We start from the raw sequence: 25,935 nt of genomic DNA, 5'->3' as shown, positions 1-25,935 counted from the left end.
ATTCCATGCATCTATCCTAGCCGTGCCGGTATACCGTGGGGGCCGTCGTGAGGGGGGAGGGGACGTGGTCGTTCTCTCCTGGGGTGTCTCTCTCGCTCGCGCTCGCGCTCTACCACCTGATCCACTCGCCGTACATGTTGGGGGCCTCGCCACGGACGTACGCCTCGAAGGTGCGCTTCAGCACGGTCGCCCAGCTGAGGTCCGTCTTGTCGAGCTCCTCCTGTTGCTCGGCTTCCTCGTCAGCCTTGCTCTCGCCAGACGCGGCCCGTGACGCCTTGGCGGCGAGTGACGAGGCCTCGGCAGCAGCAGTGTACTGCTCACGCAGGGTAATCTCGCCCTTGGCAAAGCGGTCGCCGAGGTCGGGCCAGTTGCGCGAGGGGTCGAACGGCAGCCACCAAAAGTTGTGGAAGTGGTACGAGTAGGCGCCGCGGAAGAAGCCGTCATAGCCGACCTGCTCGGGACCGGCCGTGTCAAACTTGTCGTTGGAGAACAGAACGGAAAACTCGGGGAAGTAGGGGAAAGGTGGGCGGTCGCGCTGGTAGCGTTCCATGTTGAGCCATGCGGGGTCAAAGAGCGCGTCGGGGATGCGGACCAGGAGACGGTCAAGACCAGCGTCCTTGAGGTAACGCGACACGGTCATGGGGTGGAAGTCGAGGCCATTCTCGAGGGCGGCCTTGAACAGGAAAGTGCTCAGCGCCGAGCCCTTGTGGAGCTTGAGGATGGCGGTGTTGTACTTTTGGTGCCATGACCAGCGGTAGGCAAACTGTCCACGGTAGTTCCACAGCTCCTCCCAGTCACGCAGGAAGAGGGTGTCGGCGTCGAGGTAGATACCACCAAAGCGGTAGGTAAGGATGAAACGGGCCATGTCGGACAGGACGACCGAGAGACGGTCATAGTCGCTCTCAGATGCCGAGCCGACCTTTTCAAAGAGGCCGCCCTTCTTCTTGGTAGCCGCAGCCTGGGTAGTCTCGGCGTCCTCGCCATCATCGTTGCGCTGGGCCTCCTTCTCCTTGGCTTCCTTCTCCTTGGCCTCTTCGGCGGCCTGCTGTTGCTTCTTGTCCTTGTAGACGGTACCACCCGAGTTGAACAGAGACATGTCGCGCCAGTACGGCTCCAGTTCCGGAATACCGTCAAGCTGCTCGGTAGTGTTCCACATCTTAAACTTGACGACCTCGCGGAAGCGGTGGTCAAGGAAAGGAGCAGACCACGGGTTGGTAGCCAGTGACTCGTACATTTCCTTTTTGGCGTTGGGGTTGGGGACCGCAGCAGCAGGGCCGGGGTTGATCCACACCCAGAACTGTGGACGACAGGTCTTGCCAACGGTGTCCGATGACAGCTCGACAGGCTTGTCGAGACCAAGGTTCTGGGTGTACAGGAACGACATGACAGCCATGTACGGCTTGTCAGTGAAGGGACCGGCCCAGAACATGTGGAAGATGCGAGGGTGGTTGGGGGTCGCAGGGGTCCTCGAGCTGGTCAAACGCCCGAGTCACCGGGATAGGAGGCGAGAGAGACAGAGGCGCGCGCGAGAGGTCGTCGTCACGCTGCTCGGTAGCTGGCGGCAGAGGAGTCCACGTGGTGTGTGCAGGGGTAAAGTTGTCTTCGGTGTACATTTGGCGGAACTGCGAGAGGTAGTTGGGGTTGCGGACGCGCTTGCCATTGTCGAGGTTGCCGCCAATACGCAACAACTCCAGGCAGTCGCGAACATACTGTGGGTGCGTGTCAGCCAAAAAAACGAAGGAACCAGTGCGTTGCCTTGCGGTACAAACCTTGTTTGTCGAAAAGTCACACTTTTGCAAGATGACGTCGAGATCGATGATGCTACCGGGAACAGGACGAGGAGCGAATGCCGGGTTGGGGAGAGCGTGCTCAAACGACGTGAGGACATTGCGCTCGGGGCCCTTGCCAATGAGGGTGTGCGAAACGGCGCTGGGGTTGCGCTGTTTGGAGGCACCAGTACCGAGGAGCGAAGCGGGGACAATCGGGTTGACCAGAGAGCTGGAGATCGGCACGTTGTCGGGGACTGCAACATTCCGGGTCAGCCTAGAACGTTGCACATGTCGACGTCAATACGTACCTTCGGTCAACGAAGGGTGATGTCCAGAGAGGACCTCCCACTCCCAAATCTTGGCCACTTCCTCTGGTGTGAGGACCAGAGTGTTGGGATCCACGAATGGAGCGGTCCACGTATTGCGGCTCCCAGGTCGTTGCCTGAATCCAAGTCCAATGACTACGAGGAGCACGACCGAGAGAACACCGAGTGCGATGCGGATGACTGGGTGGAGCCTCGAGATGCGAGCAAACGCGCGAGGGGGTATGGGCAAGGGAACTCGCACATAGCGGCCGGGACGCGGGGCATAGAATGTCTTTGAGGTTCCAGCGCCGTTGGAGCCTTGGTCACGACCAAACGGCAGTCGTGGAACGGGAATCACAACCACTGTGAAGAAGCGGCTGTTGCCTCCCATGGGAGCTGCCGTTGGACTTGACAGCCCGAACTTTTCTGAGCCGCCGTCGCCGCTGAAGACGGGGAGCGGCGAGCGGCGCACCTTGGGCAGCGAGTTTCGCTTTGCCTGGCCAAAGAGCGACATGGTGGGTCTGGTTGCTCAACTGCAAGTGGGGACGGTGCGAAACTGTCCGCAGCAACGGTTGGACGCAGTGTCCGGCCGGGGTTGAGTGTCAAGGGCTGGTCGGCTGCCGTGCGTGGAGCCGGATGCCGCGATAAGCGTGTGGGAAGGGGGGGGGGGGAGTAGAGGACGGTGTGGGTGTGTGTGGGGTTAAGAGGATTAGATTAAAAGAGAGAGAGAGACGATGTAGATGTGAGAGCGTGTGTCTGGAAGGAGGAGGACGTGGCCGAGACTTTGTGCAGCAGGGTTGTGCTGCGAGCCATAGGAGAGTGGCGCTCCAGGCCGGGCCCAAGCTCACATCGCTCTGGATGGTGGTGGCCTGGGTGGGGGTGTCATACGGGATCAAATTTCTGGTGGTGGGGTGGGTGGGGGGGGGGGGCTCGTTCTTGGCAGGTGCAACACGGAGCGAGCGAGCCAGAGCGAGCGGCCATCTGGCGCGCGCAGCCACCAGTCAGGGAGCAGGCAGTGCGTAATAAGAGTTCTGGATCTCGCCAGCGTGGCTTGTTTGTGTTTTCTAATATCAAATCCTAATGCCAATACAGGTCACCTCCATTAACCCCCTCCAGCCCACACACTTCCTTGCCGAGGAATGGACCCGCGCTGGCTCGCTGGCTGCTGCTGGCCGGCATGGGCTCTGCGGGTGTGCCGGCGGGGGCCTGCGTACCTGCGGTGTCGCAGATTGCGAATTTGGCTGTGCCATGAATAGTTCATCCAGAGACCAAGAGAGACAGGCAGCAGGCAAGGCTTGCACCACAAGAGCGTGCGCGGGACAAACTTGACACAACCGAGAAAACGTGACTGCTGCTGCCCATATCCCGGCCCCCCCTGTGCACCCCCGTGCCCACCGCCCACAACGATCGCTTGCAGAAACAATCAGACAGGCCAGGCCCTCTCCCCCCCTTTCCTGTGACCAGTGCTGTCTTCAACCCCTTTTCCCGCACATCCACACCACTCTCTTTCATTCCCATTCTCTTTCCTCTACACCTCTATCACACCTTCTGCGCGACCCATCTCTCCTTCAACCCCCTCGCTTCCTGCGGACAACGCACCTTGCATCACCAGTGCCTCGTGCCCCCCCTGGTGCATCATCTGCCACCGCCAAGAGACCACTTTTAGGCCCTAATAGATATCCGCTTTACCCACCGCCGCCGTAAACAGTTCAATCGCAACTCGCATATTTCTCGCGCGTCGCCTCGCTCCATCTTTCTTCAACCTTCAACACTACACCCCCCGAGCGCGCGTATGGCTATTTGCGAATAACACCCACCAAAGCGTGCTCTGCGTCGTCTCTGTGACTTGATACTCCACACCGTCGGTCGCGCTCGCTCCACGCGCCGTTTCACAACACGCCCTCCGCAATGCCGCCCAACATCCCCCGTCACCTGGAGCTGCCAGGATTCGTCGAGCGATGGCGCTCATGGCTCTCGGCCAACCTCAACTTCTATCGTGTTCACATGCTATGCTTGTATGTCGTTTCTGCTCGCAGAGAGTGACTATCGCTAACCTTTGTTTTCCAGTACCATCGTTCGTACCCTACCTGACGCAATTTACGGGCCACCTCACTGACCGCTGTCTTGCAGATTCCGCTCATCTTCTCTGGCATCATGTACGCCTGCAACACGCAGATTCAAATCCCGTACATTGACTGTCTGTTCGTGTGCTTCTCCGCCATGTGCGTGACGGGTCTGGCAACGATCAACTTGAGTACACTATCGACGTTTCAACAATTCATCCTCTACTTCCAGATGCTTATCGGAAGCACTGTACGTGTTGCTCTTATCAAGGAGAGCAGGTGTCTAACCGCTCCAGATCTTCGTCTCTATCATCATGGTGTCGGTGCGCAGGTTAGTTCAAGGAAACCACACGCATCATGAAACCCCTCCCCGAAGTGATTGTTGACAAAACCTTAGGCACTTCTTCCGTGTGCAGTTCCGACACGTCCTCAAGGAGCGGGACCGCAAGCACCGCGCGATGAGACTCGCAAAGACGCTCACCCGTATCCCGACGACTCAGCCGATCAGTGCACTCCGAAGACGGTTCACGCGGCGCCCGGAGGAGACGGAGCATGACGTTTCCGGCAAGAGCACCCCTGATGCTGTGCCCGCCAAGAAAAAGGCGCCGGGCAAGCTCACAAAGGACATGATTCAACGTATCGATGGCGGCGGTATCGGCATGGTCAACCCCATGGGTTGGTACGCAGCTGGTGGCACACCGACGCCGTCGGCTGGCGCGTCTCGTGTTGGATCTCGCGTTCCCTCCCCTGACCCGGATGATGTCAAGGTCCACGGAGCCGAGATTGACCATATCAACTACATCGACGGTGAGGCGCACCCCATGCAGACGGTCGAGTCGCCTGGCGAGCTCAGTCCCATCGAGCGGGCAGTGAGCGAGTCCAGCACGACCGGAGCACCAAGCACGACTGGTAGCGAGGACGGCAAGCGCCAAGGTAGCAACGAGGATGCTTGGGTTTCGCCGTCGTACCGACTAGGTGCCGAACTTGGCCCCGTGCAAACAAACGACAGCCTCCCAGCAGTACCCACTGGCCCTGTTCGCTCCACGTGCGTATTTCCATGTGTGCCGTGCCGTGATCTGCCTGTTCTTTTTTTCCTGACGCCACACAGTACGGAGCCGACCCGGACGCCATATGCTGGACTCGCGCTCAGTGACGACGCCTTTCCTCGTTCAAAGACTATCGCGTTTGATGACGTTGAGGATGGTCTTGATCACGAACTGCACCTGGGCCGTGACCGCGAGCCTGGGTTCTTTGCTCGTACACCGACAATGCGGAGTGACAGTAAGTTGAGTTGGGTTGTCGGACCTGGTTACGTCGGTAAGGCGCGAGTACCGGAGTCCGAGGACGAGGCGCCGGAATTCCGAGACCAAGCTACAACCAAAGCCGAACTGAGCCATAACTGACGCCACCAAGTTGACGGCTTGAGGAGGGTCAATACCACCGGCTCTGAACACCCATACGACGGACAAGGACTGCGCCGAACCCAGAGTCGGTTTATCGAGACCAAAAACACAGGCTATGGTGGTTTCCCCACACCTATTCAACTCATTGGCGACCTTGTGCACAAGGTATTCCCGCAAACAAGCACCAAGCTGCACCAGTCCATCACTATGCCGCGCACCAACACAATCTCGGGGCGCGGCAGCGTCATGGGCGATGGCGCCGAGGTCCCCTACATTTCCTTCTCCGCCACTGTGGGACGCAACTCCAAGTTCCAGAACCTCACGCAGGAGCAGATGGACGAGCTGGGTGGTGTCGAGTACCGCGCGCTCCGCCTGCTGTTCTGGGTGGTCCTGTCCTACTGGATTTGCCTCCCTCTCGCCGGTGCCTGCATCATTGCGCCGTACATCAACGCCGGTAACCGATACGCCGATGTGTTCAACGAGCAACCCAAGCACGTCCGCATTCCCTGGTTTGCGTTTTTCCAAGCCACGTCTGCGTTCTCCAACACTGGCGTCTCGCTGGTCGACAAGAGTATGGTGCCCTTCCAGACTGCATACCTCATGTCTGTGGTGGTCATGCTGCTCATCCTCCTTGGCAACACCTGCTTCCCCATCATGCTCCGGTTCATCCTGTGGAGCATGTACAAGATGGTGCCTGCGACATCAAACTCGCACGAGTCGCTCAAGTTCCTTCTCGACCACCCGCGTCGTTGCTTCATCTATTTATTCCCCTCGACGCACACCTGGTTCCTGTTGATCATCGTCTTCGTCCTCACGATGATCGACTGGTGGTCCTTCCTGGTCCTTGACCGGGGCAACGAGGTCATCGACAGCCTGCCGTATGGGACTCGCCTCGCTGCTGGGCTCTTCCAGTCATGCGCCGTTCGTGCAGCAGGGTTCGTCATTGTCAACATGAACGCCGTCGCCCCAGCCGTCAAGGTTCTCTACGTCCTCATGATGTACATTTCCGTCTACCCGATCGCCATGTCCGTCCGCGCCACCAACGTGTACGAGGAGCGTGCTCTGGGTCTTTTCGAAGAGGAGGACCCCGAAGACGAGGAGGAGGACGAGGAAATGCAGCACACGGAAGGTGCTAGTGCAGTGGCCAAGTATCTTGGCTGGCACGCTCGTCGCCAACTCGCGTTCGACATGTGGTGGATTGCCCTGGCCCTGTGGCTGGTGTGTATCATTGAACGTGGAGCGCTCTCCGACCCGGCCAATTACGAGTGGATGAACATTTTCAACATCATCTTCGAGCTGGTGTCGGCCTACGGAACTGTCGGCCTGTCCCTCGGTCTCCCATACGACAACTATTCGTTGTGTGGCAGCTTCCGCACGCTCTCCAAGCTCGTCTTCATCGTTGTCATGCTCCGTGGTCGCCACCGTGGGCTTCCTGTCGCCATTGACCGTGCTGTCATGTTGCCCAAGGACTTTACCGAGAGCGACGAGCGCGCCATGGAGGACCGTTTGCGCCGCTCGCGTTCGCGCCGTGCAAGCTCGTACGGCGGCGACTTCCTCTCGCAGACCGGCTCGCAGATGCCGCACACATTCACCATGGCGACCGACGGTGCTGGCCAGTATGGGTTCACGTCAATGGTCCAGCCTCCGTCCCCACGCCTCCCCGTGCGCAGGGACAGCACCTCGAGCATGCGCCGCGGCGACCCCTCCACGGCTGCCCCCGGTCCCATTCGCGTCTTCCACCGCCGTACAGGATCCACCGCATCCGTCGACGGCGGCAGCCCCATGACGCCCACCACGCTGCACTTTTCTCTCAACACGCAAGGCGGTGGGCACCAGGCGCATTCTGGCTCGCCGACAAACTACACGGGCATGTTTCCAGGCAGTAGCCTGGCACCGGTGCCGGAAAGTGTCTGGTCGAGGCGGAACACCGAGACCGACACGACAAATCCTTCGACGGGCTCCACTGCAACGGCCGTGGCGCCCGATTCACCCGTCAGCACTGGTCCCGCGGCCGAGTCGGCAGTCACCGATAGCCCCGAGGGCAGAGACGTCGCGGACAAGGCCACCGATTCCAACGCGCAGAGCGCATAAGGATTTTTCTCTTTTTTTTCTTCGATTGTTTGTTTTTTACAGAATCCGGCATACCCCAACCCACATACACGCACACAACGCATCTTTTCGGATAAAGTATTATTATAGAGACACACCGCACCGCACCGCACCGCAACCCCCACCGCCACCCCGCCACCCACACTCTCTCCGTTCGTCTACCATGGCGTCTTTACACTCCAACTCTTACTTCCTGCACTTCACGCATACGCCCGCCCCCCATAATTGGCATGGCTGTTGTACCCCTCACATGCAAGCACGTACAGACGGTGACAATGAGGCAATATGAGATTACTGAAGAAACGAGCAACAAGCGATTCAATGGGCACACATACGCTCCTTTGCTAACCCGATGCTTCCCTCCTTGACGAATCTTACACCAATGGTGGTTCCAGTCGCTCCCCCGGAGGCACATATATGCACAATCATGTCATCATGGTACAACTCTGTCTGAAAACGTACATGCCACCACCACCACCCTCCCTCCCTCCCCTCCCTCCCTCCTCCCTCCCTACTCCTTGGCACCACCGAGGCTCAGTCTCGTCTGGCCGCCTTGGCCTTGTTCGAGGCCGCGACCCGACAGACGCGCCGCCTTGGCCTTGCTTTCCGCCAACCGCTGCTGCAGATGCAGCACGTTGCTGGCGATGTGGAGGCGCGACTTGAGACTGCCGGCCTGGGCGCCCGCCGACGTGTCCTTGATCTTGTTGCGCGCGTGCATCAGGTTGCTGGCCAAGGTGCGCAGCTGCTTGCCCGAGGACGAGTCGGCGTCGCCGAGGAGCGTTGGAATGTCCGAGGCGGCCGCGACCCACAGGGTGAGCATGTACGACAGGTCGATGTAGTCGTTGTTCGGGTCGGGAGTCGAGAGGTCCCTGATGACTCTGTCGAGGCCGATGGTGAGGTGCGCGATGGAGGGAACGTGGTCGTCGTCGCCGATCGAGTCGAGGGATCCGGGGACGAGCAGGGCCATGGCTAGCCAGCGGACGAGCTCGCGCGTCGAGGATGTGCCTTGGCCAAGAGCGAGGATGGCCTTGGCCAGGAGGTTGAGTGGGAGATGGGAGAGCTTGTCGGCCATCTCAACGGCGACGTTGATGACATCCACAACCTCCACAGCCGCGGTGACTAGCGCGTCGACGGCCTCGACGATGGAGCGGGACAGGGCCGGGGTGGTGGAAGGGTCGACGGCAAGGAGCGAGAGGTGACACAACAGTGTCTCACACTCGGGCGCCAAGAGGAGTGAGGAACTGGAGGTCAGCTCAAGCGAAACTGGTCAATCCCTCAGCTGACTTACCTAACTGCTGCCCATACGATCTGGCAGATGAGAACGCTGGCGGACTGGCGGTCGCGTGCAACACGGACCTCGGGGTGGTCGTTTTCCTCTCCAACGACCTCGGGCTTGGCACCAAGCTTGGCCCACACGCCAACGACAAGGTCGCAGAGCTGGCGCGAATCGTTGAATGGATGCGTCCCACCCTCATGGGACAGAAGATCGAGAAGCTGGGTGCTGGCAATCAAGGCAAGGTTCTCGTCGGCCGAGAACGCAAGGTCAAAGAGCCAGCTGGCCATGAGCGGCGTATCCTCGTCCTCGATATTGTCCATGATACCACACGAAAACAGTGCACAAAGTTCGTCGGTGTCTGGGTGGTCAGCTCCAACTGCACGAAAGTGGTAGCTCACCTGTAGTGCCAGCAAAGTCTTGGGCGATCGGGTCCTCGACTTGTGGGAACGCAGCAGTGTCCATCGCGTCCAGCTCGGGGTTCTCGTTGGTCCAGAACGTCAAAACGCGCGTGGTCAGGTCGCGTTTGTGTTCCTCGGCGGCCTCGCGCTCAGCACGCATGCCCATGACTTGCTGCTTGACCTCGTCGTCCACGCCCTTGAGAGCCAGCAGCTCATCGACGTCACCGTCACCGTCACCGTCCTGGTCCGAGTCCAGACCCTCCTCGTGCTCCCACGAGTTGTCGGCGCTCATTCCTTTCTCGGGGCTCGGGACACGCGACTCGCTCATGATGCGCTCGAGATCCCTACAGCTCACACCGCGCGCGACCTCGCTGTCGTGCTTGCGCATCAGACGGCTGAAGCCATAGTCCTTTTTGGGCGCGGGTGTGGCACGAGGCTGTGACTCGGCATCGCTCGCGAGGTTGCTAGCCGCTTCGCGAAGGCGGCGCGACTTGCGGACAGACGAATCACCGTCCGCAGCCCGTGCGTCCCGGAGGGCCTGCGACAGGTTGAGTTTGAACCCGTCGTCGTCGTCGTCATCATCATCACTGTCGTCCTCGGGAAGGCCACAACGTTGGTTGAGGTCGCGCAGACGCTCATCGCGGGCCTTGCGAATGAGCTCCTCCTCTTCCTCCTTGGCTTTGGCCAGACGGTCTTCTTCCGCCCGGTCGGCAAGAATACGGGCGGCGAGGTTCTGTTGCTCTTGTCTCTCGGTGACGGGCGCTAGCTTGGCCTGCGATCCGGTCGGCGTCTTCGATTGCGACTGAGAAGGGGGCTGTGATCTAAGTCCACTCTGTGAACCACGAGGTCCAAGAAGGGTCCTGCTTACGGTCGGCGAGAGCGATGCGCGGCCGACAGCAGGCGAGGCGCTGTAACGCGAGCGCTTCGAGGGAGTCTGCTGGCTTGGGCGCAGGCCGACAGATTGAGAAGCCGCAGGAGAATTGAGAAAGTCGGCATACTCGTCCAACTGAGAACAGGTCAGCGTCATAGCAAAGCACAGTACTTACAAGATCAGGCTCCAGAGGTTCGGGTTCAGGCTCCTCAACTTCAGGCTGGGGAATATCTGTCTCTTCCGCCTCCTCTTGCTCTTCCTGCTCCTCCGGTTCAGACGACAGGGGCGTTGGGCTGAGGCGCCGGGGCATCTGAGTCGGGGGAAGGGGCGTCAACTCGCTAGACATAGAACGCGAAGGGCGAGGCGGTGTACGGGGCGCGTCTTCGTCGTCGGAGGTCCTGTCGGGTGTGGGTGGCACTTGGGGCTCTTGATTAACGGCTCTCCTCGAGTGTCTCGCCGCCCTGGCTGAGACTGGTGGTGGCTTGGGGGGTTCAACCACCTTGGCTCGCTTAGCCGTAGTGGTCGACTCTCTGAGCTTGCTTGGTCCAGGACCGCCATCAGACACGTTTGATTTGCGTTTCCTGCGGCCGCTGGGAGAATCTACAGTGCCCTTCGTGGTGGGCCACTGATGGATGGGTGTGTCGACTGGTGGAAGAGTGTATTTGCCAGGCGCAGACTGCACGCGGCGAGGGCGCCTGGCGGGCTCCGGCTCCACCACCTCTGGGACAGTGACCGGCTTGGCCGTCGACTTGGGCGCGGCCTTGACGGCGAGACTGCGGCCGAGCTTGGTGGTCGGACTGGGACGGTAGCTCTCATCATCATCGGCGACAAATTCAAGACGACGGCGCTTGGCAGTCGCGCCCATGGGTGGAAGTCGGTGAGCAGAGTTGACTGGAGATAACTTGAGTTGCTTGAATGGCGACTTGGGAGACCCAGCTGGAGTCGGGGAACGTACGAGGCCAAGCATAGCAAACCCCTTTGGCGTGGTGGGACCCACTACGTTGGGGTTGGGCTTTTGGCGAGGGGGAGTGTCTAAGGGTAAAGAGTTGGGCAAGAGTGGCCGGGGGGTGGCGAGTCCATCAGGCTCAGGTGTGTCACGAGCAATATCATCAGCCGCTGGCTCTGGTGATGGTGAGCCAACAACCGAGTCCGGGACCTGGCTCTCCTCCTGGACAGTGTCGATAAGCCGCCTTTCTTGGCGGTCTCCAGAAGCCTTAGCCAGGTCTTTTTTGCGCCGAGCTTGAAGCCGCTCAATCATGTTGCCACCAAAGGAGTCTTCGTCCTCCGTATCAGTTGCCGAAAAGTTCATGGTGGCGTAGTCGAGCGACTGTTGTGAGGGCTTAGAGGACTTGGCCTTGGCAGGCGACATGGTCTCGGCCACGAGGACGTGGTTGCTGGACTGTCCTTGCCTGGTTGGTGGAGCGCGTTTTGGTGTCGGTCCGAGCGTCTCGGGGACTAGAACACGCGCCGACTCCCACGCCTCTTGTGACCCTAGCTGCAAGTCGATATCGTCCTCGATCGAAGCGTAGCGGAATTGTGAGCGACTGCGCTTCGGTTCCGGGGTGTTCTTGAGCATGGCTTCAACCTTCTTCGCTGGAGACGGATTGCGGGATGGAACGCGGTGTTGGGATCGTGAGGAGACAATGGACGATTGAGAGTGGGTCCGCTCAAGTTGGCGTGTAGGGAAGCCTGGAACGCGGGGATCTGTCTGCGTGGGGCGTCGTCGTCGCGACGACGAGGAAGACTGTGATGCGCGCCTGGCAAGAGACGGCTCGTCGTCGGATGACAGCAACGAGATTGGGTTCTCGAACGACCCTTTGGATGAAAGGCGAGCGGTAGCGGTGGTGGCCACACTGGTGGAGGAGGATGTCTTGCGCGTGAGGTTTGACGCCGTAGACATCGTCCTCGAAACATCGCGCTTTCGGGAGGCCAGTCGCGATTCGGAAGCGCCAGAGCTCGTCCTCGCCACCGGCCTCGAGCTTGAGGAAGGGCGCACCTTTGGTTCTGGCTCTTGCTTGAACACCTGCGTCAAGGTGGTCTGGGAGGCACCTGGACTGCGGTTTCGGTGTCGTCGACGTTCCTTCTTGGTGTAGTCGATGCCGTTGACCAATGTTTCTTCAAACTGGGGCTTGGAACGTGAGCGGCTGGGGCCAGCGACTGGGGGCAGGTCGCGTCTGAAAGGCAGGACCGTGTCCCTGGCCTTCTTCTTCTTTGCCAATTCGGTTAGGCCATGTAACACGCCTAGCGACGGCGACCTGCTGGAGCGCTCTGACTGAGTCGATTCGATGAGTACTGGGTCTTCATAGTTGTCGCCAGCTCCTTTGCCTTTGCGCACGCGCGACATTGCGAGAGCCGCACACGGCGGGCGTTCCGGTGGGGAGAGGTCGGCGCGCGATCGGCAAAAAGCGATGTAATGTCGGGGAAGCGCTGCGTCTAAGGGCTGCCTTATTGACCGTTCGTGATCCGTGGGACAAGAGCTGTGAGAGAGTGTAGGCGTGGTGGTGTGGGCAGTGATATCTGTGATGGAGTGTGTCGGGAGATACATGAGCTGACAGCCCTCCACTCTTCCACAAACAAATGGCTTTCCAGGCTCACGCGCGCGTCTCGAACCCTGTCAACCGCGCGATCAGAGCTCCGTCATGCCGTCAGCAAACAAACCTCACGTGGCAAAGTGCCACATGAGTACATGAGCGGCGTTACCACACTATGGTACTGTGGAGTGCCACCCAGCGGGTAGTGCCGCAGTGGGCCAGGTTGCCTTTGGCACCCACAGCCGAGAGCTTGAGAGCTTACTGTCGTTTTGACGCGCCCGTGATGACGTGCAGGATCAAGGGATGCTAGGGATGCATGGGACCGAGGGGGCAGCACGGGCGGTTTCGGAACTTGGCTGTGGCTAGGCTGGAGCGCTAGACGACGGAGCACGGAGCGGAAACACCCAACAAAGCAGGTAAAATGACGTAGTTGGATGGCCAGTCCCGACCCACACAGCAGAGCACTCTCACCCACACCACCCACCGCGCCGTGCCACCCACGTCCGCGTGCTCGTTCCCGCGTCCACACTGTGCAGCAGCAGGCTCATCCAACTCCGTCCCCCCCGTTCTCACATTCTTCTTACTTCTCCATCCACATCCATACCCAGCTCCTCTTGGCCACCTCATCTCACCCTTCCATCAACACCAGCCTCCACTTACACACACAATGTCCTACGCCGACGTCGCAAAGGAGAACGGTACGTGTATGGCCTAGTTCCTCGCCACCACTGTTGCTGACCCGCCGCCCCCCGCAGCTCCCGGTAAGTACCAGTGTAACCTGCATCCACCTCTGGCGTGATGGTCGCCCACAAAGATGTGATGAGCACCAATGTAAGTGTGACGTAGAGCCACTTTGTGGCACCTCGCATTTGCCCTTCAGGACCCATGCTCACGCCACTTCCAGACTGACGCCTGAACAGCTGGGGGTGACCAGCCCCAGAACTGGGAGAACGAGGTCAAGAAGGACGTCAACGAGGGCCTCGACAGGGCCGAGAAGGCCGGCAAGGAGTTTGGCAAGAAGGCTCGCGTACGCTTCAACTGCTGCGTGCCCACGGCGCTGACTACCTTTCACAGCACGAGCTCGACGAGGCTGAGACTGCCATCGCTGCCGCCTGGCAGAAGACCAAGGAGGTGATCCTCCGCCCATCCACCCTCGGCGGTCTCGTCGGCGTCGGTGCGTACTCTTACTGCTGTTGATAGGGTTTCGCTCTCTCTAACCGTCAGTCAACGTCGGTCTCCTCGGCGGTCTCGGCTACGTTGCCTACCAGGAGCGCAACCGCCCTTGGGACCAGAAGGTCGTCGCCAGCACCATCGGTGGCCTCTTTGCTCTCTTTGCTACCGAGGGGTAAGCTTGGAAACACCACTTTAGCTGGAGACCGCGTGCTAACGATCAGCTACGTCACTGACTCGTACCTCCATACCCCCGAGGGCAAGGCCGAGGCTGAGCGTGCCAAGAAGGAGGGCTCCAAGGCCTACCTGCACGCCAAGGAGGTCATCCTGCGCCCCAACGTCGCGGGTGGTCTCGCCGGTATCTTCAACCTCGCTGTCATCGGTGGTGTCAGCTTCGTCGCCTACAGGCACTGGAACGAAGTGTGGGACCGCAAGATCGTCGCCGGTGTCACCGCTGGCCTCCTCGCCCTCACCGGCATTGAGGGGTAAGTTTGCCGGCTTGTAGAGAGGTTCGGGTGCGATAGGACTGCTCGCTGACTCGCACAGTGCCCTCGGCAAGGAGTACGTGGACAAGGAGCTCCCCAAGCAGAAGTAGATAGAGAGGAAAACCAACCCAACTCCGTAGCAGTCGTTAGTAGTGTTATTTCTGTATGTTGCGTATGGATGTGCACATGAAGTTGAAGTCGTTGGTCGTGTTAGGCCAAGTCAGTGAGAAGAAGGCCATTGGGTTTGGGTATGACGACGATGGGCCAGGAGTTTTGCGAGACAACAACACACAACACCATCCCGCCCGTTACCCAGCGATCCAACCGTTACCCCACACCGTGCGGGGAAGGGAGATGCGCTCGGACCACTCGCGTCCCTCCCACTCCCTTCAAGCCGAGTACGCGGCGCGTTTGGTGTTTTGCACAGATCTCATTCACCTCTCAACGCCTTCGCCTACACCTCTCACCTATACATTAACAGCTAGCCGGGTGCATAACACCCCCGGGCACTCTTCTCATGTCCGGCGGGGGAAATATCAAGGTCGTGGTCCGGTACGTGAACACCCTCCACCTTGCCGCCGTTTTGGCCACCACGTCATGCTGGCGGCAAGGCTCCCGATATGCGATATGGCCACGCCGCTGACCAAAGTGAAGATGCCGCCCGCTCAACTCTCGCGGTGGGTAAAGGCAGCGGAACTGGGAGCTCCACACTGCTGTTCGAGCTCCTCACATGTGTCCCGACCCCAACTGTGCTGACAATCAGAGCTAAAGCGCGGGGCCAAGGGCCTCATTCGTATGGAGGGGAGCCAGACTATCCTCCAACCTCCAGAAGTCTCTGGCGGCTCAAGCCGTGCGACTGAGAAGAAACCCCAGGTGTTCTCGTTTGGTGAGTCTTATCGTTCTGGGTGTGTGCCTGTGTACTCGAGCTCACACCTGCCAAAGACAAGTCGTACTGGTCCGCCGGCGAGCGCACAGATTCAGACTATGCCAGCCAGCACACGCTGTACGAAGACCTGGGTGTCGACCTCCTCGACCACAGTTTCGAGGGTTTCAATACCTGTATCTTTGCATGTGAGTAAAGCTGCTTAGACACGTGGGCGTGCAGCTGACATCGCCAGACGGCCAAACGGGAAGGTGAGCTGTTATGGCAGCAGGTGGCGACATTGTGGCTCCAGTACTGACCCGCGTTCCTCAGTGGCAAGAGTTGTGAGTGGAGCGATGTGGTTCAAGCGTCAATTACTGACATGTACAGACTCTATGATGGGATGTAGGTGACGCTCCATGTTTTCGCTCGAAGCTCACCTTGCCAGACGGCGCCGACAAGGGTATCATCCCTCTCACAACAGGAGAGCTCTTCCGACGAGTCGAGGAAAGGTCGGCCAACGACCCCAACCTGTCTTACCAGGTTGAAGTGTCTTACATTGAAATCTACAATGAGAAGTGAGGTTGAAGCTCCAGCAGCCTCCACTAACCTCGTAACAGAGTTCGTGACCTTCTCAACCCCAAGAACAAGGGAAACCTGAAGGTTCGCGAGCACCCGTCTCTGGGTCCATACGTGGAAGACCTGTCCAAGCTCGTTGTGGAGAACTACAGTCAGATGATTACGTTGATGGACGAGGGTAACAAGGTGGGTTTTCTTACGAGTGCCGTATTAGCTAACCCTCAGGCGAGAACAGTGGCTTCGACCAACATGAACGAAACGTCGTCGCGCTCGCACTCAGTGTTCACTCTTATTGTGGGTTAATGCAACTAATATCATGCTAACCCCACCACAGCTCACCCAGAAACGACTGGATCCGACAAGCAAGATGACTGGCGAGAAGGTGTCAAAGATCTCGCTCGTCGACTTGGCCGGAAGTGAGAGGCAGACTTCGACTGGTGCCACTGTAAGTTTCTAGCTGTAGCTCGAGGTGCTGTTCAGCTAACAACGCAGGGCACGCGACTCAAAGAAGGTGCCAATATCAACAGGTCCCTCACCACTCTCGGCAAAGTCATCGCCGCTCTGGCGACAGCCAGTGAGAACAAGGGCAAGAAGGGGTCCAAGGGCGAGTTTGTCCCGTACCGAGACTCTGTCCTCACCTGGCTTCTCAAGGAGAGTCTGGGCGGTAACTCCAAGACGGCAATGATTGCGGCCATTTCGTGAGCACGAGTGATGTGTGTGTGTGCGTGCTGACATTGTACAGTCCAGCAGACTGTAAGCGGACCAAACTGCGTGCTGTACTGATCAATGGTTAGACGACGAGACACTCAGGTGGGTACATGACCGTTCGCCTAAGCTGACCCCGCAGTACCCTTCGCTACGCCGATGCGGCCAAGCGTATCAAGACGCACGCCGTGGTCAATGAAGATCCCAATGCCAAGCTTATTCGGTAAGCTAGTCAACCTGAATGGCAAGCTGACAGCCCAGCGAGCTTAAGGAGGAACTCGAGAGTAAGGGTAACCTCTTGTACGTTGACTGACCCATCACAGTGCTCCGGAGTCGTGTCAGCGCTGGATCCGGCGCCACAGAGGAAGCCGTCTTTGACCCAACCATTCCTCCAGAGAAGCAGATTGTAACGTATCGCACTAAAACAGGCGAGATCAAGACTGTCACCAGTGAGTTGCGATGTCTCGGCGGCAGCTCACGCATCAGAACTCGAACTGCAGGACCAGCTACAGTGCGTACTTCATCGGGACAACACTTGAGCTGTGGCTAACAGCTACCCAGAGCGTCGGAGAAGCTCATGGAGAGCCTCAACCTCACCTGGGAGGAGAAGGTGGGTCTCATTATGGTGCTGCCACTGACCCAACAGATGACCGAGACGCAAAAGATCCATGTCGAACGCGAGAAGGCCCTCGAGGAGCTGGGTATCTCCATCGACAAGGATGTCAGTTGATTGGCACGAATGGTAGCTGATGACCCAGATGGTCGGCGTTCATGCACCTCAACGAATGCCCTCGCTCGTCAACCTGAACGAAGGTAGGTGATCCGCCCCACCGCTGTTGCTCACGTGAACAGATCCTTTAATGTCCGAGTGCCTCATCTACCAGCTGAAACCTGGCACCACCATGGTCGGCAGCGTGGATGGCGGCAAGGCGCATATCAGGCTATCTGGCGAGCACATTCTCGAGGAACACTGCATCGTCACCAACACGGACGGCGAGGTCACTCTGGAATGCAAGACGGACGCGCGCACGTTTGTCAATGGCAAGCGCGTCACACCCAACTCGCCCGTCAAGTTGAGTCACGGCTTCCGAGTCATTCTGGGCGACTTTCACGTGTTCCGCTTCAACGATCCGGCGGGCGTTCGCGCCCACAGGACTCGCATGTCGGGCATGTGGGGGCCCAACGGCATTCAGCCCGAGACGCCCAGTCGGTCCGACTCGCCAGCACCCAACGCAGAGCTCATGGACTGGACGGCGGCGCGACGCGAAGTGGCGGACATTTCAGCTTTGGGCAATGAGGATCTGGACAAGCTGTTTGACGATATTGTGAGGTGGTGGCCACAATGGGTATATCTGACCTCTCCCAGGTCAAAGTGCGAACGCTACGCCGACGTCCTGAGAGCCGCCTCGACATGGCCACCGAGGTGGAATCACGCCTCTTTGCGCATTCTGTCGCGGGCGAGTCTGATGCCATGGCAAACCCGTGGGAGGGCCAGGGCAACAACAGCATGCTCGGGCCCATCGACGACGCAGACTCGTCAAGCGGCACTCCCACCGAGGGACCTGACACTGCCGAGAGCTACTCTCGGAACGGCGGTGGCGTGACGATCAGCAGCCCACGGGTACCCGATGACGCGGCACTGGAGCAGCAGGCTTTGACCAAGCAGCTGCAGACACTAGCCCTAGAAGTCAAGCGTATTAGGACCCAGGCAGCTGTGGCGCGTGCCCGTGGTCTGCCCATGCCCGACTTTACAGAGTGGACACCGCGCGAGCTCGTCCTAGCTCGACAGGTGGCGGACCGATGGAAGCTGCTGCGCAACTTTGCCATGGCCGAGGAGCTCTTGATGAACGCCGGCGATGTGCGCGAGGCGAACATCATTGCCAAGCAGATGGGTCGCAAGATGTCGTACAACTTTGTCATTGCCGACGGGCACATGGTCTCTCCCAAGTCTGCGCTTGAAGACCTCGGCAGCATCATCGAGTTTGACGACGTGTCCGATTCCACAGAGGCCGCTGCGGGTCCTCGCGTAATGGTCAAGGTTGTTGATCACGAGTCCACATGTGAGTGCTTCTGAACACTGCCAGTGCGCCGCAGCTAACCCTCGACCAGCGGTGTATACCTGGAATCTCCACCGGTTCCAGCAACAGCTGGCTAAGATGCGCCAAGTGCTCGTCGTCAAGGATAAGCCAAACTACAGTGTACACCTCAGCGTGCACACGCCGTTCGCCGACAACCCCGCGCCGAGCTACAGCTGTATCGGTGCTGCGCGCGTGCCCCTCCGTCTCCTGTCCCACCAGATAAGCCACACAGTGACCATCCCCATCTTCTGCGCGTACACCATGGAGGCGATCGGCTCGTGCCGCGTCGACTTCAAGTGTACACCTGTGTCTGGGTCTGGAGTGGCCACACCAGACTCGATGGCCACTGCCAACGGCACCGTCCTACGCGCGCCGCCGTTTGGTCAAAAGTTTGTGTTCACGGTCACGGTTGACAATGTGAGGGGCCTGGGGTCGGACGACTTTGCCGAGGTACACGCCCAGACGCGTCTGTCGTCGCTCGTGGGACCAAGCATTGCGTCCGAGGACACATTCGCCTCAGCAGCTGTCAAGCTCGACAAGGTCTCAGTGTCGCACTTGAGTCTCCGTCGATCCCTGTCTGTGCTCGTCACCAGTGACATGGTTTCGCACCTCGCCACGGGTTACGCCACGGTCGAGTTTTTCGCCCGTGTGCGAGACGCCTACCTCGAGCGCCTGGAACGGTTCGACATCACCAAGGAGAAGGACCGTGCCGCGGAGCTCAAGCAGCTGGAGCAGCAGAGCCAGACCAACAGCGGCACTGCTACCCCGGATCGTCCGCAAATGCGCCGAGCCGAGACCGAGGTGGTCAAGACGCAGCACCACGACCTGCTTGCTAGTGTCGAGGTGCTTGAGATGGGTGCAGATGGCGAGTACGATGCCGCCGAGGTCGAGGACGACATTGTCCAGCTCCACCTCGGCGTCCAGCGCCAGCTGCGCGTCACCTTGGCCCACTCGTCTGGCCGTACACTGGAGTGGACGCGGATTGTCCACGGCAGCGTCGGCAGTGTCCGCATGCTGCCCAAAGACGGCGGCCTGCCCATCACCGTCGACTCCAAGGACGTCACTCTCCAACTGTCCAGTACGGTGCAGTACAACTCGGACGGCACGGCCCAGCTCATGGCTCGGGGAACGTGGGACTCTGCAGCGCACCACTGTGCGCAGCTCGACAAGCGCACACGCAGCGAAGAGACCATCATAGTGAAGATGACGTTCATGGTCGAGATTGAGGGCGTCGACGAGCCCGCCATCCTGCCATTGGACATGCGTGTCCGCATCATTGGGCGCGACGTGCGTCGGTCGTCGTTGCGAGCGTTCTGGCGTGCCCGGCCAGTTCACAACGTGGTGGCTATTTACACAGTGGACCTCACGCCTCCGATGGCGAGGACTGCGCGCGAACTGTGGCGCCTGGACACGGCCAAGAAGCCTGTTCCCGGAGAGAACCTGTTGGGCGGGTGGCGGCCCCGTAGCATGGCGCTGGTGCGCGAGTATGCCACGCTCGTGCGCACGCGCCGCGCCATTGCGGATGTGCAGACCACCAAGGTGGTCCTGGACGCCATCGCCGCGGACGACATCAAGGAGACATCTAGCGACGACGAGGCGGCACGCAACAAGCTGCTGGGCAGGTGCTTGGGCATGTGGCAGCGCGAGATCAACACGCGTATCGAGGTGAGTACTGTAGTAGTAACCCTTAAGACCCTAGGGTGCGGTGCCGGTGCGCCACCCCGTGTGGCGTGCCCACTACCCTCCAGTTGTGACTTGGGGCACGGACTGACGCGTTCTCTCAGTTTGACGTCGAGAAGGAAAGCGAGGCCGAAAAGGAGCTGCAGCAGCGTCTGCGTCGTCTCGTGCCCGACCTTGAGCCGCGACTGGTCCCGACCGTACGCCAAGTCACACCAAAGTGGGTACCACCAGGCTTTTGTGTTCTTTCTTTCACAGTGCTGCTGCTCTTTGCCCATGCACATGGAGCGCGGTGCCTCGGACTGCCGTCATGAGTGGACGGGCGGCGCACTCGTCCACCTCGTCGCAGCAGTTCCTCTGTGTTCTGGCACTTACAGGTCACAGTGATAGCATTATCAAACGGGGTACGCTGGCCCTCCTCAAGGACTCGAGCGAGAATATGTGGGATGAGGTACAGGCTGTGCTCCGCCCGTAAGTGGAATACCAAAGAATGTTCGGGCTCTGGAAACATCTCGTCCGCACCAGAGACCCGGATGGCCTCTCCGCGGCCTGGTTACGCGGACATTTGATACCAAACGGCAACCGGCCATGTAACATGACAGGAGACTGACACTCTCTCCCCCCCCCAGGCCGTACCTGCATCTGCATCCGGACCAGAACAAGCGAGAGACACAGGTCATCAACCTGTCCAACGCGACCGTGACGGCGTCTCCAGACGTCCAGATGCTGCTTGGTGTGAGTACAGTACACACGTCTCCCCGTGTACATTTTGCATTTAGGTGCACTTTAGACAAAAATGTGTCCGGTCCACAAAGCCCACAGCGGTGTGTGCGACCGCCCGACTCTGGTCTCGTGCCGTGTCCTGGAGACTAAAAGCGGCGTCGAGCGACAGTCGTCGTCACCCGTGACGTGACCGTCGCCGATTTGGACCGGGGGCATGTTGACCCGGGGCGGGGGATTCTGCGGCAGAGATAAGGCTTCAGGCCACTGACTGCCCACCCAGCGACGGTTCGCATTCACCGTGTATACGCCGACCAATTCGTACATTATCCAGGCGGGGACGCAGCGCGAGCTCGACGAGTGGATCACAGTCATTGGGCGGCAGCGCCGAGGATAGGACGAGGAGAGAGGAAGGAAGGAGTACTACGTACAGAAAGCGTAATTACGATGTTTAGATGGGAGAAGAGTAGCAGTACTACTTATTAGACGCGACCACCTCTTCCGATGGCAGTTATCTAACGCGCGTATCCTGATTAACGAGCTTATGAACCACTCTACATGCACGCACACACGCACACACGCACACGCACACACCTTCCACAGACGTCGGTGGTGCTCTGTGGAGTGGACTTGCTCGAAACAGTTAGAAGATGCAGAGTAGCAAAAAGTAGAGTTGGGTGCATGAGGGGTTCGCAAGGGGGATTGAAACGCGGCGGCTGGTGGGGGGCCATGGGGGACATGGGGGATGGCGGTGACGGGGTCTCTGCCGGCGGTGACGCGCGAGGATCTGATGCAATTGTGTCTCCACCTGTGCCGCGCCCCGGGGGCAGCAGTGACACCATGCCACGAGTCCAAGGGCGGCGTGGGAAGCAGTGGAGGGGGTGGTAAGCGTTGCAAAGGGGTGAGCGTTTAGAATGCTGCGCGGGAACGAGTGTGGGCGGCTGCAAGTGCAGACAAGGCGTTGTATGGGATGGTTGCTGCCTGCACAAGTTGTACGCATCTGTGTGGTGACCGCAATGAGCAGCCCAGTGGCCAGTGTCCACTCCAAACACGCGGGCCAAGACTGCGGTGATCCTCTGAAACTGGCGCCAAAATGCGTAAACATGTGGTGTAACATGTGCAGCCCAAAAAGCGTGGCCGGGCAGGTCGGAGACGGCTCTCGGTGACGGGGCGAGAAGGGGGGGTGTCGGGGCTGTCGGGAGGGCCACGGGCCACGGGGAGCCTGCCTCCAGCCTCGTCGTCGACAGCACACTGCAATGGGCCTCGACAGCTGTTTCTGTGTGAGAGCCCGTGACTCGTAAGGTTTCTTCTGCATTTGGGACAAGTTGTCGTCCACTGTTTCTTTTCCTTGTCTCTCCGCATCTCTACAACAACACAAAACTAAACGCATTGTCACCACCACCGCTACAGTAAGCACATTAACCCCCCGGTACAGCTGTGCAGTATGTTCTCCCGACCAGGATCCAAAGCCGGCGACGGGGGCACCAGAGGCCCGAATGTTTGCGCTGACTGAAGACCCCGCGCGCCAGCCCACAGCCCCCCAGCCAGGCCAGCCAGCCCACCCACCCACCCAACCGATCGTGAATTGATCCCGCGCGCCTGGCCTTGCCTCCTCCTGGCTGCGACCCCCGTCCCCCCCCCCCCTTCCTCCCCCCCAGTGTGTGTCCCCCCCCCCCGCCCCCCCCTCCATTCCAACCACACCCGGCGACGTTCACTCGACTCGCGGCTCCCCCCCATCTGTTCTGGTCCTTCTTCTCAGCCATCCACACCGCAAGCTTCATCGCCGTCGCATAGGGCTCGTCCTTGTCTTTGAGCGTACACGCAAGGGATTCCCTCGCAGCCCCGCAATCGATGGAGCAAGCGTACCCACACCACCAAAGACACTCCCGCCCACTCTCCTTTCCATCTCCTTTGGAACAAGCAACAAACGCCTCCAGCGATCACCTTCCCTCCGTTCACAGAGTACAGCAGCCCGCCGCGACGAGCGCTCAGGCGCACTCCGTGCGCCGCGATCCACTCTACCGCGACCTACGCGAAGAGCGTTCTCCACGCCAACACGAGTACGCCGCCGCCGCCGCCGCTGCGACTGTAGGACGTCGCTTCGACTACGCCTACCTCGCCGCCAGCAGCGGAGAACGTGATCGAGACCCGCTCCCGCCGTCGACCTCGTTGGACCGCGACCGCGACCGCGACATCGACGTCTACAGGGAACCCCGTGGCGACGAACATCATCTCCGAGACTTTGTTCACGGCCCGCCACCACTCCGACGGCTGTCGGCACCATCTGTGTCTCTGCCTCCCCCGCACAACAACTCGGCGGGTCCCCTTCCTCCCCTTCCATCCCCGTCTGCGCTTGCTCGCCACCCACACCGATCCTATCTTCCCCCACCATCCCTTGCACCGCGTTCACACGCACCACCACCGGCCATCTCCATCCCGACACTGAGTGCCAGTGCCGCCCGCTACGCAGACCAGCCGCAGACTGCGCCGCTCCAGCACAGCAGCTTTGCGCGTCTCCAACCGCCCCCACCGCGTAGTGCCGGTTTACGCCCAGCGTCGCCCGCCTTCCCACCGTCGTTTGCGCGCCAAAACTCGCATTTGGCACCACCCTACGGCGGATCTGCAACCTCGTCGGCTTCGTCTTCTATCGGACTGGACGAGCGTGCCCTTCGTTCTCCACACCCGCCCCTCACAGCAATCTATCCCCAAAGCCACCAGTGGCCACCACCACTTGCCTCTCTCCTCGACCACCGCGACTTGCGCGACCCTCTCCTGCGGGAAGCGGTTGTTGACGACTTTTCGCGCCCATACAGAAGCTCGCCCTTGGCAGACGCCCAGAACTCGTTGTCGTCGAGTTCCTACTATCATCCTACGCGCCCAGAGTACCCAGACTACTCGCAGCCGCCATCCCATCCCAAACACCCAGCCTCTCCCTCCTTTATTTCGGCGCCGCCGCTTTTGCACATCCAGCAGCAGCATCAGCAGCAGCCCCGTGACTCTCCCCTCCGTATCCCCCCACCTCTCAAGTTCAACTACTCTGCATCTCCACCACAACTAGCCGACAACATGCCGCCTCGTAAAAAGGCTGCTGGCTCGACTGCCACCATTACTAGCACCCCTGCCACTGTGTCATCAACACGAAGCTCGCGCCGTATTGCGGGCTCGGGTGGCGCGCCTACCTCAAAGGGCAACGGTTGGACCACAGAGTACACGTATGATTCTGTCGGACAGCCAAAGGAGGTCGTCGTCGTTCACGACAGCGCAAGCCCGATCCCCAAGAAGAGGACTCGCGCAGCAGTGGCCGCGGCCGCCGCTGCCGCTGACAAGTGGACCAACGGCCTTGTGAATGGCGCTGCGGCCAAGAAGCGCAAAGTGGAAGAGGAAGAGGCCCTTGCCAAGAAGGCAAAGAAGCCTGCCTCAACACAAGCACAGGCTGTGCCAGCACTCCCCGTCGCCCAGCCAGCTGCTGCTGCTGCTGCGGCGGCGGCGGCTACCACGTCTGCGGCTCCAGGTCAACCGGCCGTTCCAGCGTGGGACGATCCCGAAGGCCACTACATTGTCAAGCCAGACGATGTCATTGCCGGACGATGTAAGTTTGACGTGTTTCGGGAAGAATGGTGTTGCTGACAACCATCTGCAGATAAGATCGTTCGACTGCTTGGACAAGGCACTTTTGGCAAGGTCGTCGAGGCGCGGCACATCGAGTCGAGGAAAAAGGTCGCCATCAAGGTCATTCGCGCCGTGCAAAAGTACCGTGACGCGAGCAAGATTGAGATTCGTGTTCTCGAGACACTCAAGAAGAATGACGCCACCAACGCGTACAAGTGTATCCACTTGACAGAGTATTTCGACTATCGCAATCACCCCTGCCTCGTCTCGGAGCTCTATGGCATGAGCGTGTTTGACTTTTTAAAGCTCAACCACTTCCAGCCGTTCCCCGAAAAGCATATTCAGGACTTTGCAAAGTCGTTGCTGTCGAGTGTGCAGTTTTTGCATTCGCTCAAGCTCGTTCACACGGACCTCAAGCCGGAGAACATCCTGCTCGTGCACAACGAGTCACGGCTGCAAGGACCTCGTCGTGCCAATGCCCGCTCAAAGTCAATCTTGCGCAACACCGATATCCGTCTCATCGACTTTGGCTCGGCAACGTTTGAGAACGAGTACCACTCGTCAGTGGTTAGCACACGCCACTACCGTGCACCAGAGATTATCCTAGGTGAGCACAGACCCGGGAACCTGCGCGGCTTGTCTTACTAACTCTCTCAGGCCTGCCATGGTCGTACCCGTGTGACATGTTCTCGATCGGCTGTATCCTTGTCGAGTTCTTCACTGGCGACGCATTGTTCCAAACGCACGACAACCTCGAACACTTGGCAATGATGGAGGTCGTCATGGGCAAGATGCCAGCGCGCATGGTCGAACGTGGAAGGCTCAAGAAGCCCGAGTTTTTCAAGGGCCACAAGATCGACTTTCCCAACCCCTCAGTGTCCAAGAGTTCGCGCAAGTTTGTCAAGGGTCTCAAGTCGTTGCGTGACATTATCCCATCGACCAACAACACCAACGCACTGTTCCTCGACTTGATCGTTCGCTTGCTAGACTTTGACCCCGAGCTGCGAATTGACGTCAACAAGGCGCTCGACCACCCATACTTGCGCGCCAACATTCCCGAACCCCCGTAGATGAATGGATGTAGCAGCACAACTCAAAACAATCCCCACCCATCCCACCATCACCACCACCACCACCACCACCACCACCACCACCACCACCACCACCACCCACACGACTGCTGGATGGAGAGCCACCCAGACATTGCTCTCCCGAGGTTTTCAACAATCAACATGTGTCGGATATCTCTACCAACCACTTTGGACTCTGTATACTTTGGACCCCCACCCGCAGCCAGGCGGTATCGGCCCCTCACTCACACCCCC

At 59.5% G+C, this 25,935-nt stretch overlaps 5 protein-coding genes across 5 annotated transcripts; 3 read left to right on the top strand and 2 right to left on the bottom strand.

Annotated features, from left to right (window-relative positions):
- Positions 1-109: 109 nt before the first annotated feature.
- EHS24_005805 (uncharacterized protein) lies at positions 110-2,588 on the bottom strand (the record flags this gene model as incomplete). Its single annotated transcript, XM_028621286.1, has 4 exons — positions 110-1,472; positions 1,516-1,709; positions 1,770-2,023; positions 2,078-2,588. 4 exons carry the CDS (start codon positions 2,586-2,588, stop codon positions 110-112), a joined length of 2,322 nt encoding a protein of 773 aa, XP_028477738.1.
- Positions 2,589-3,982: 1,394 nt separating this feature from the next.
- TRK1 (low affinity potassium transporter) lies at positions 3,983-7,631 on the top strand (the record flags this gene model as incomplete). The annotated part of the gene is made up of 6 exons (XM_028621285.1): positions 3,983-4,089; positions 4,142-4,148; positions 4,205-4,468; positions 4,554-5,182; positions 5,246-5,418; positions 5,551-7,631. 6 exons carry the CDS (start codon positions 3,983-3,985, stop codon positions 7,629-7,631), a joined length of 3,261 nt encoding a protein of 1,086 aa, XP_028477737.1.
- A 529-nt stretch (positions 7,632-8,160) lies between these two features.
- Positions 8,161-12,538, bottom strand: EHS24_005803 (uncharacterized protein; the record flags this gene model as incomplete). Its single annotated transcript, XM_028621284.1, has 5 exons — positions 8,161-8,890; positions 8,938-9,283; positions 9,324-10,137; positions 10,192-10,329; positions 10,370-12,538. 5 exons carry the CDS (start codon positions 12,536-12,538, stop codon positions 8,161-8,163), a joined length of 4,197 nt encoding a protein of 1,398 aa, XP_028477736.1.
- Positions 12,539-13,392: 854 nt separating this feature from the next.
- On the top strand, positions 13,393-14,490 carry EHS24_005802 (uncharacterized protein; the record flags this gene model as incomplete). Its single annotated transcript, XM_028621283.1, has 7 exons — positions 13,393-13,423; positions 13,481-13,486; positions 13,646-13,752; positions 13,800-13,899; positions 13,950-14,070; positions 14,120-14,380; positions 14,442-14,490. 7 exons carry the CDS (start codon positions 13,393-13,395, stop codon positions 14,488-14,490), a joined length of 675 nt encoding a protein of 224 aa, XP_028477735.1.
- A 407-nt stretch (positions 14,491-14,897) lies between these two features.
- Positions 14,898-25,680, top strand: KLP8 (kinesin-like protein Klp8; the record flags this gene model as incomplete). The annotated part of the gene is made up of 31 exons (XM_028621282.1): positions 14,898-14,932; positions 15,035-15,057; positions 15,144-15,266; positions 15,323-15,451; positions 15,499-15,514; positions 15,576-15,586; positions 15,633-15,647; positions 15,691-15,820; positions 15,863-16,007; positions 16,047-16,115; positions 16,156-16,266; positions 16,314-16,519; positions 16,564-16,574; positions 16,616-16,631; positions 16,669-16,749; positions 16,788-16,810; positions 16,850-16,975; positions 17,013-17,037; positions 17,088-17,136; positions 17,173-17,247; positions 17,285-17,339; positions 17,379-17,851; positions 17,893-18,586; positions 18,636-20,269; positions 20,389-20,501; positions 20,666-20,752; positions 20,911-21,016; positions 21,285-21,361; positions 22,939-24,590; positions 24,642-25,217; positions 25,268-25,680. 31 exons carry the CDS (start codon positions 14,898-14,900, stop codon positions 25,678-25,680), a joined length of 7,299 nt encoding a protein of 2,432 aa, XP_028477734.1.
- Positions 25,681-25,935: the final 255 nt, after the last annotated feature.

The sequence above is a fragment of the Apiotrichum porosum genome, assembly GCF_003942205.1.
Source record: "Apiotrichum porosum strain DSM 27194 chromosome Unknown scaffold_3, whole genome shotgun sequence".
Lineage (NCBI taxonomy): Eukaryota > Fungi > Basidiomycota > Tremellomycetes > Trichosporonales > Trichosporonaceae > Apiotrichum > Apiotrichum porosum.
Note: the sequence above shows the minus strand (reverse complement) of the source record. Positions and strands in the feature narration are given on the sequence as shown.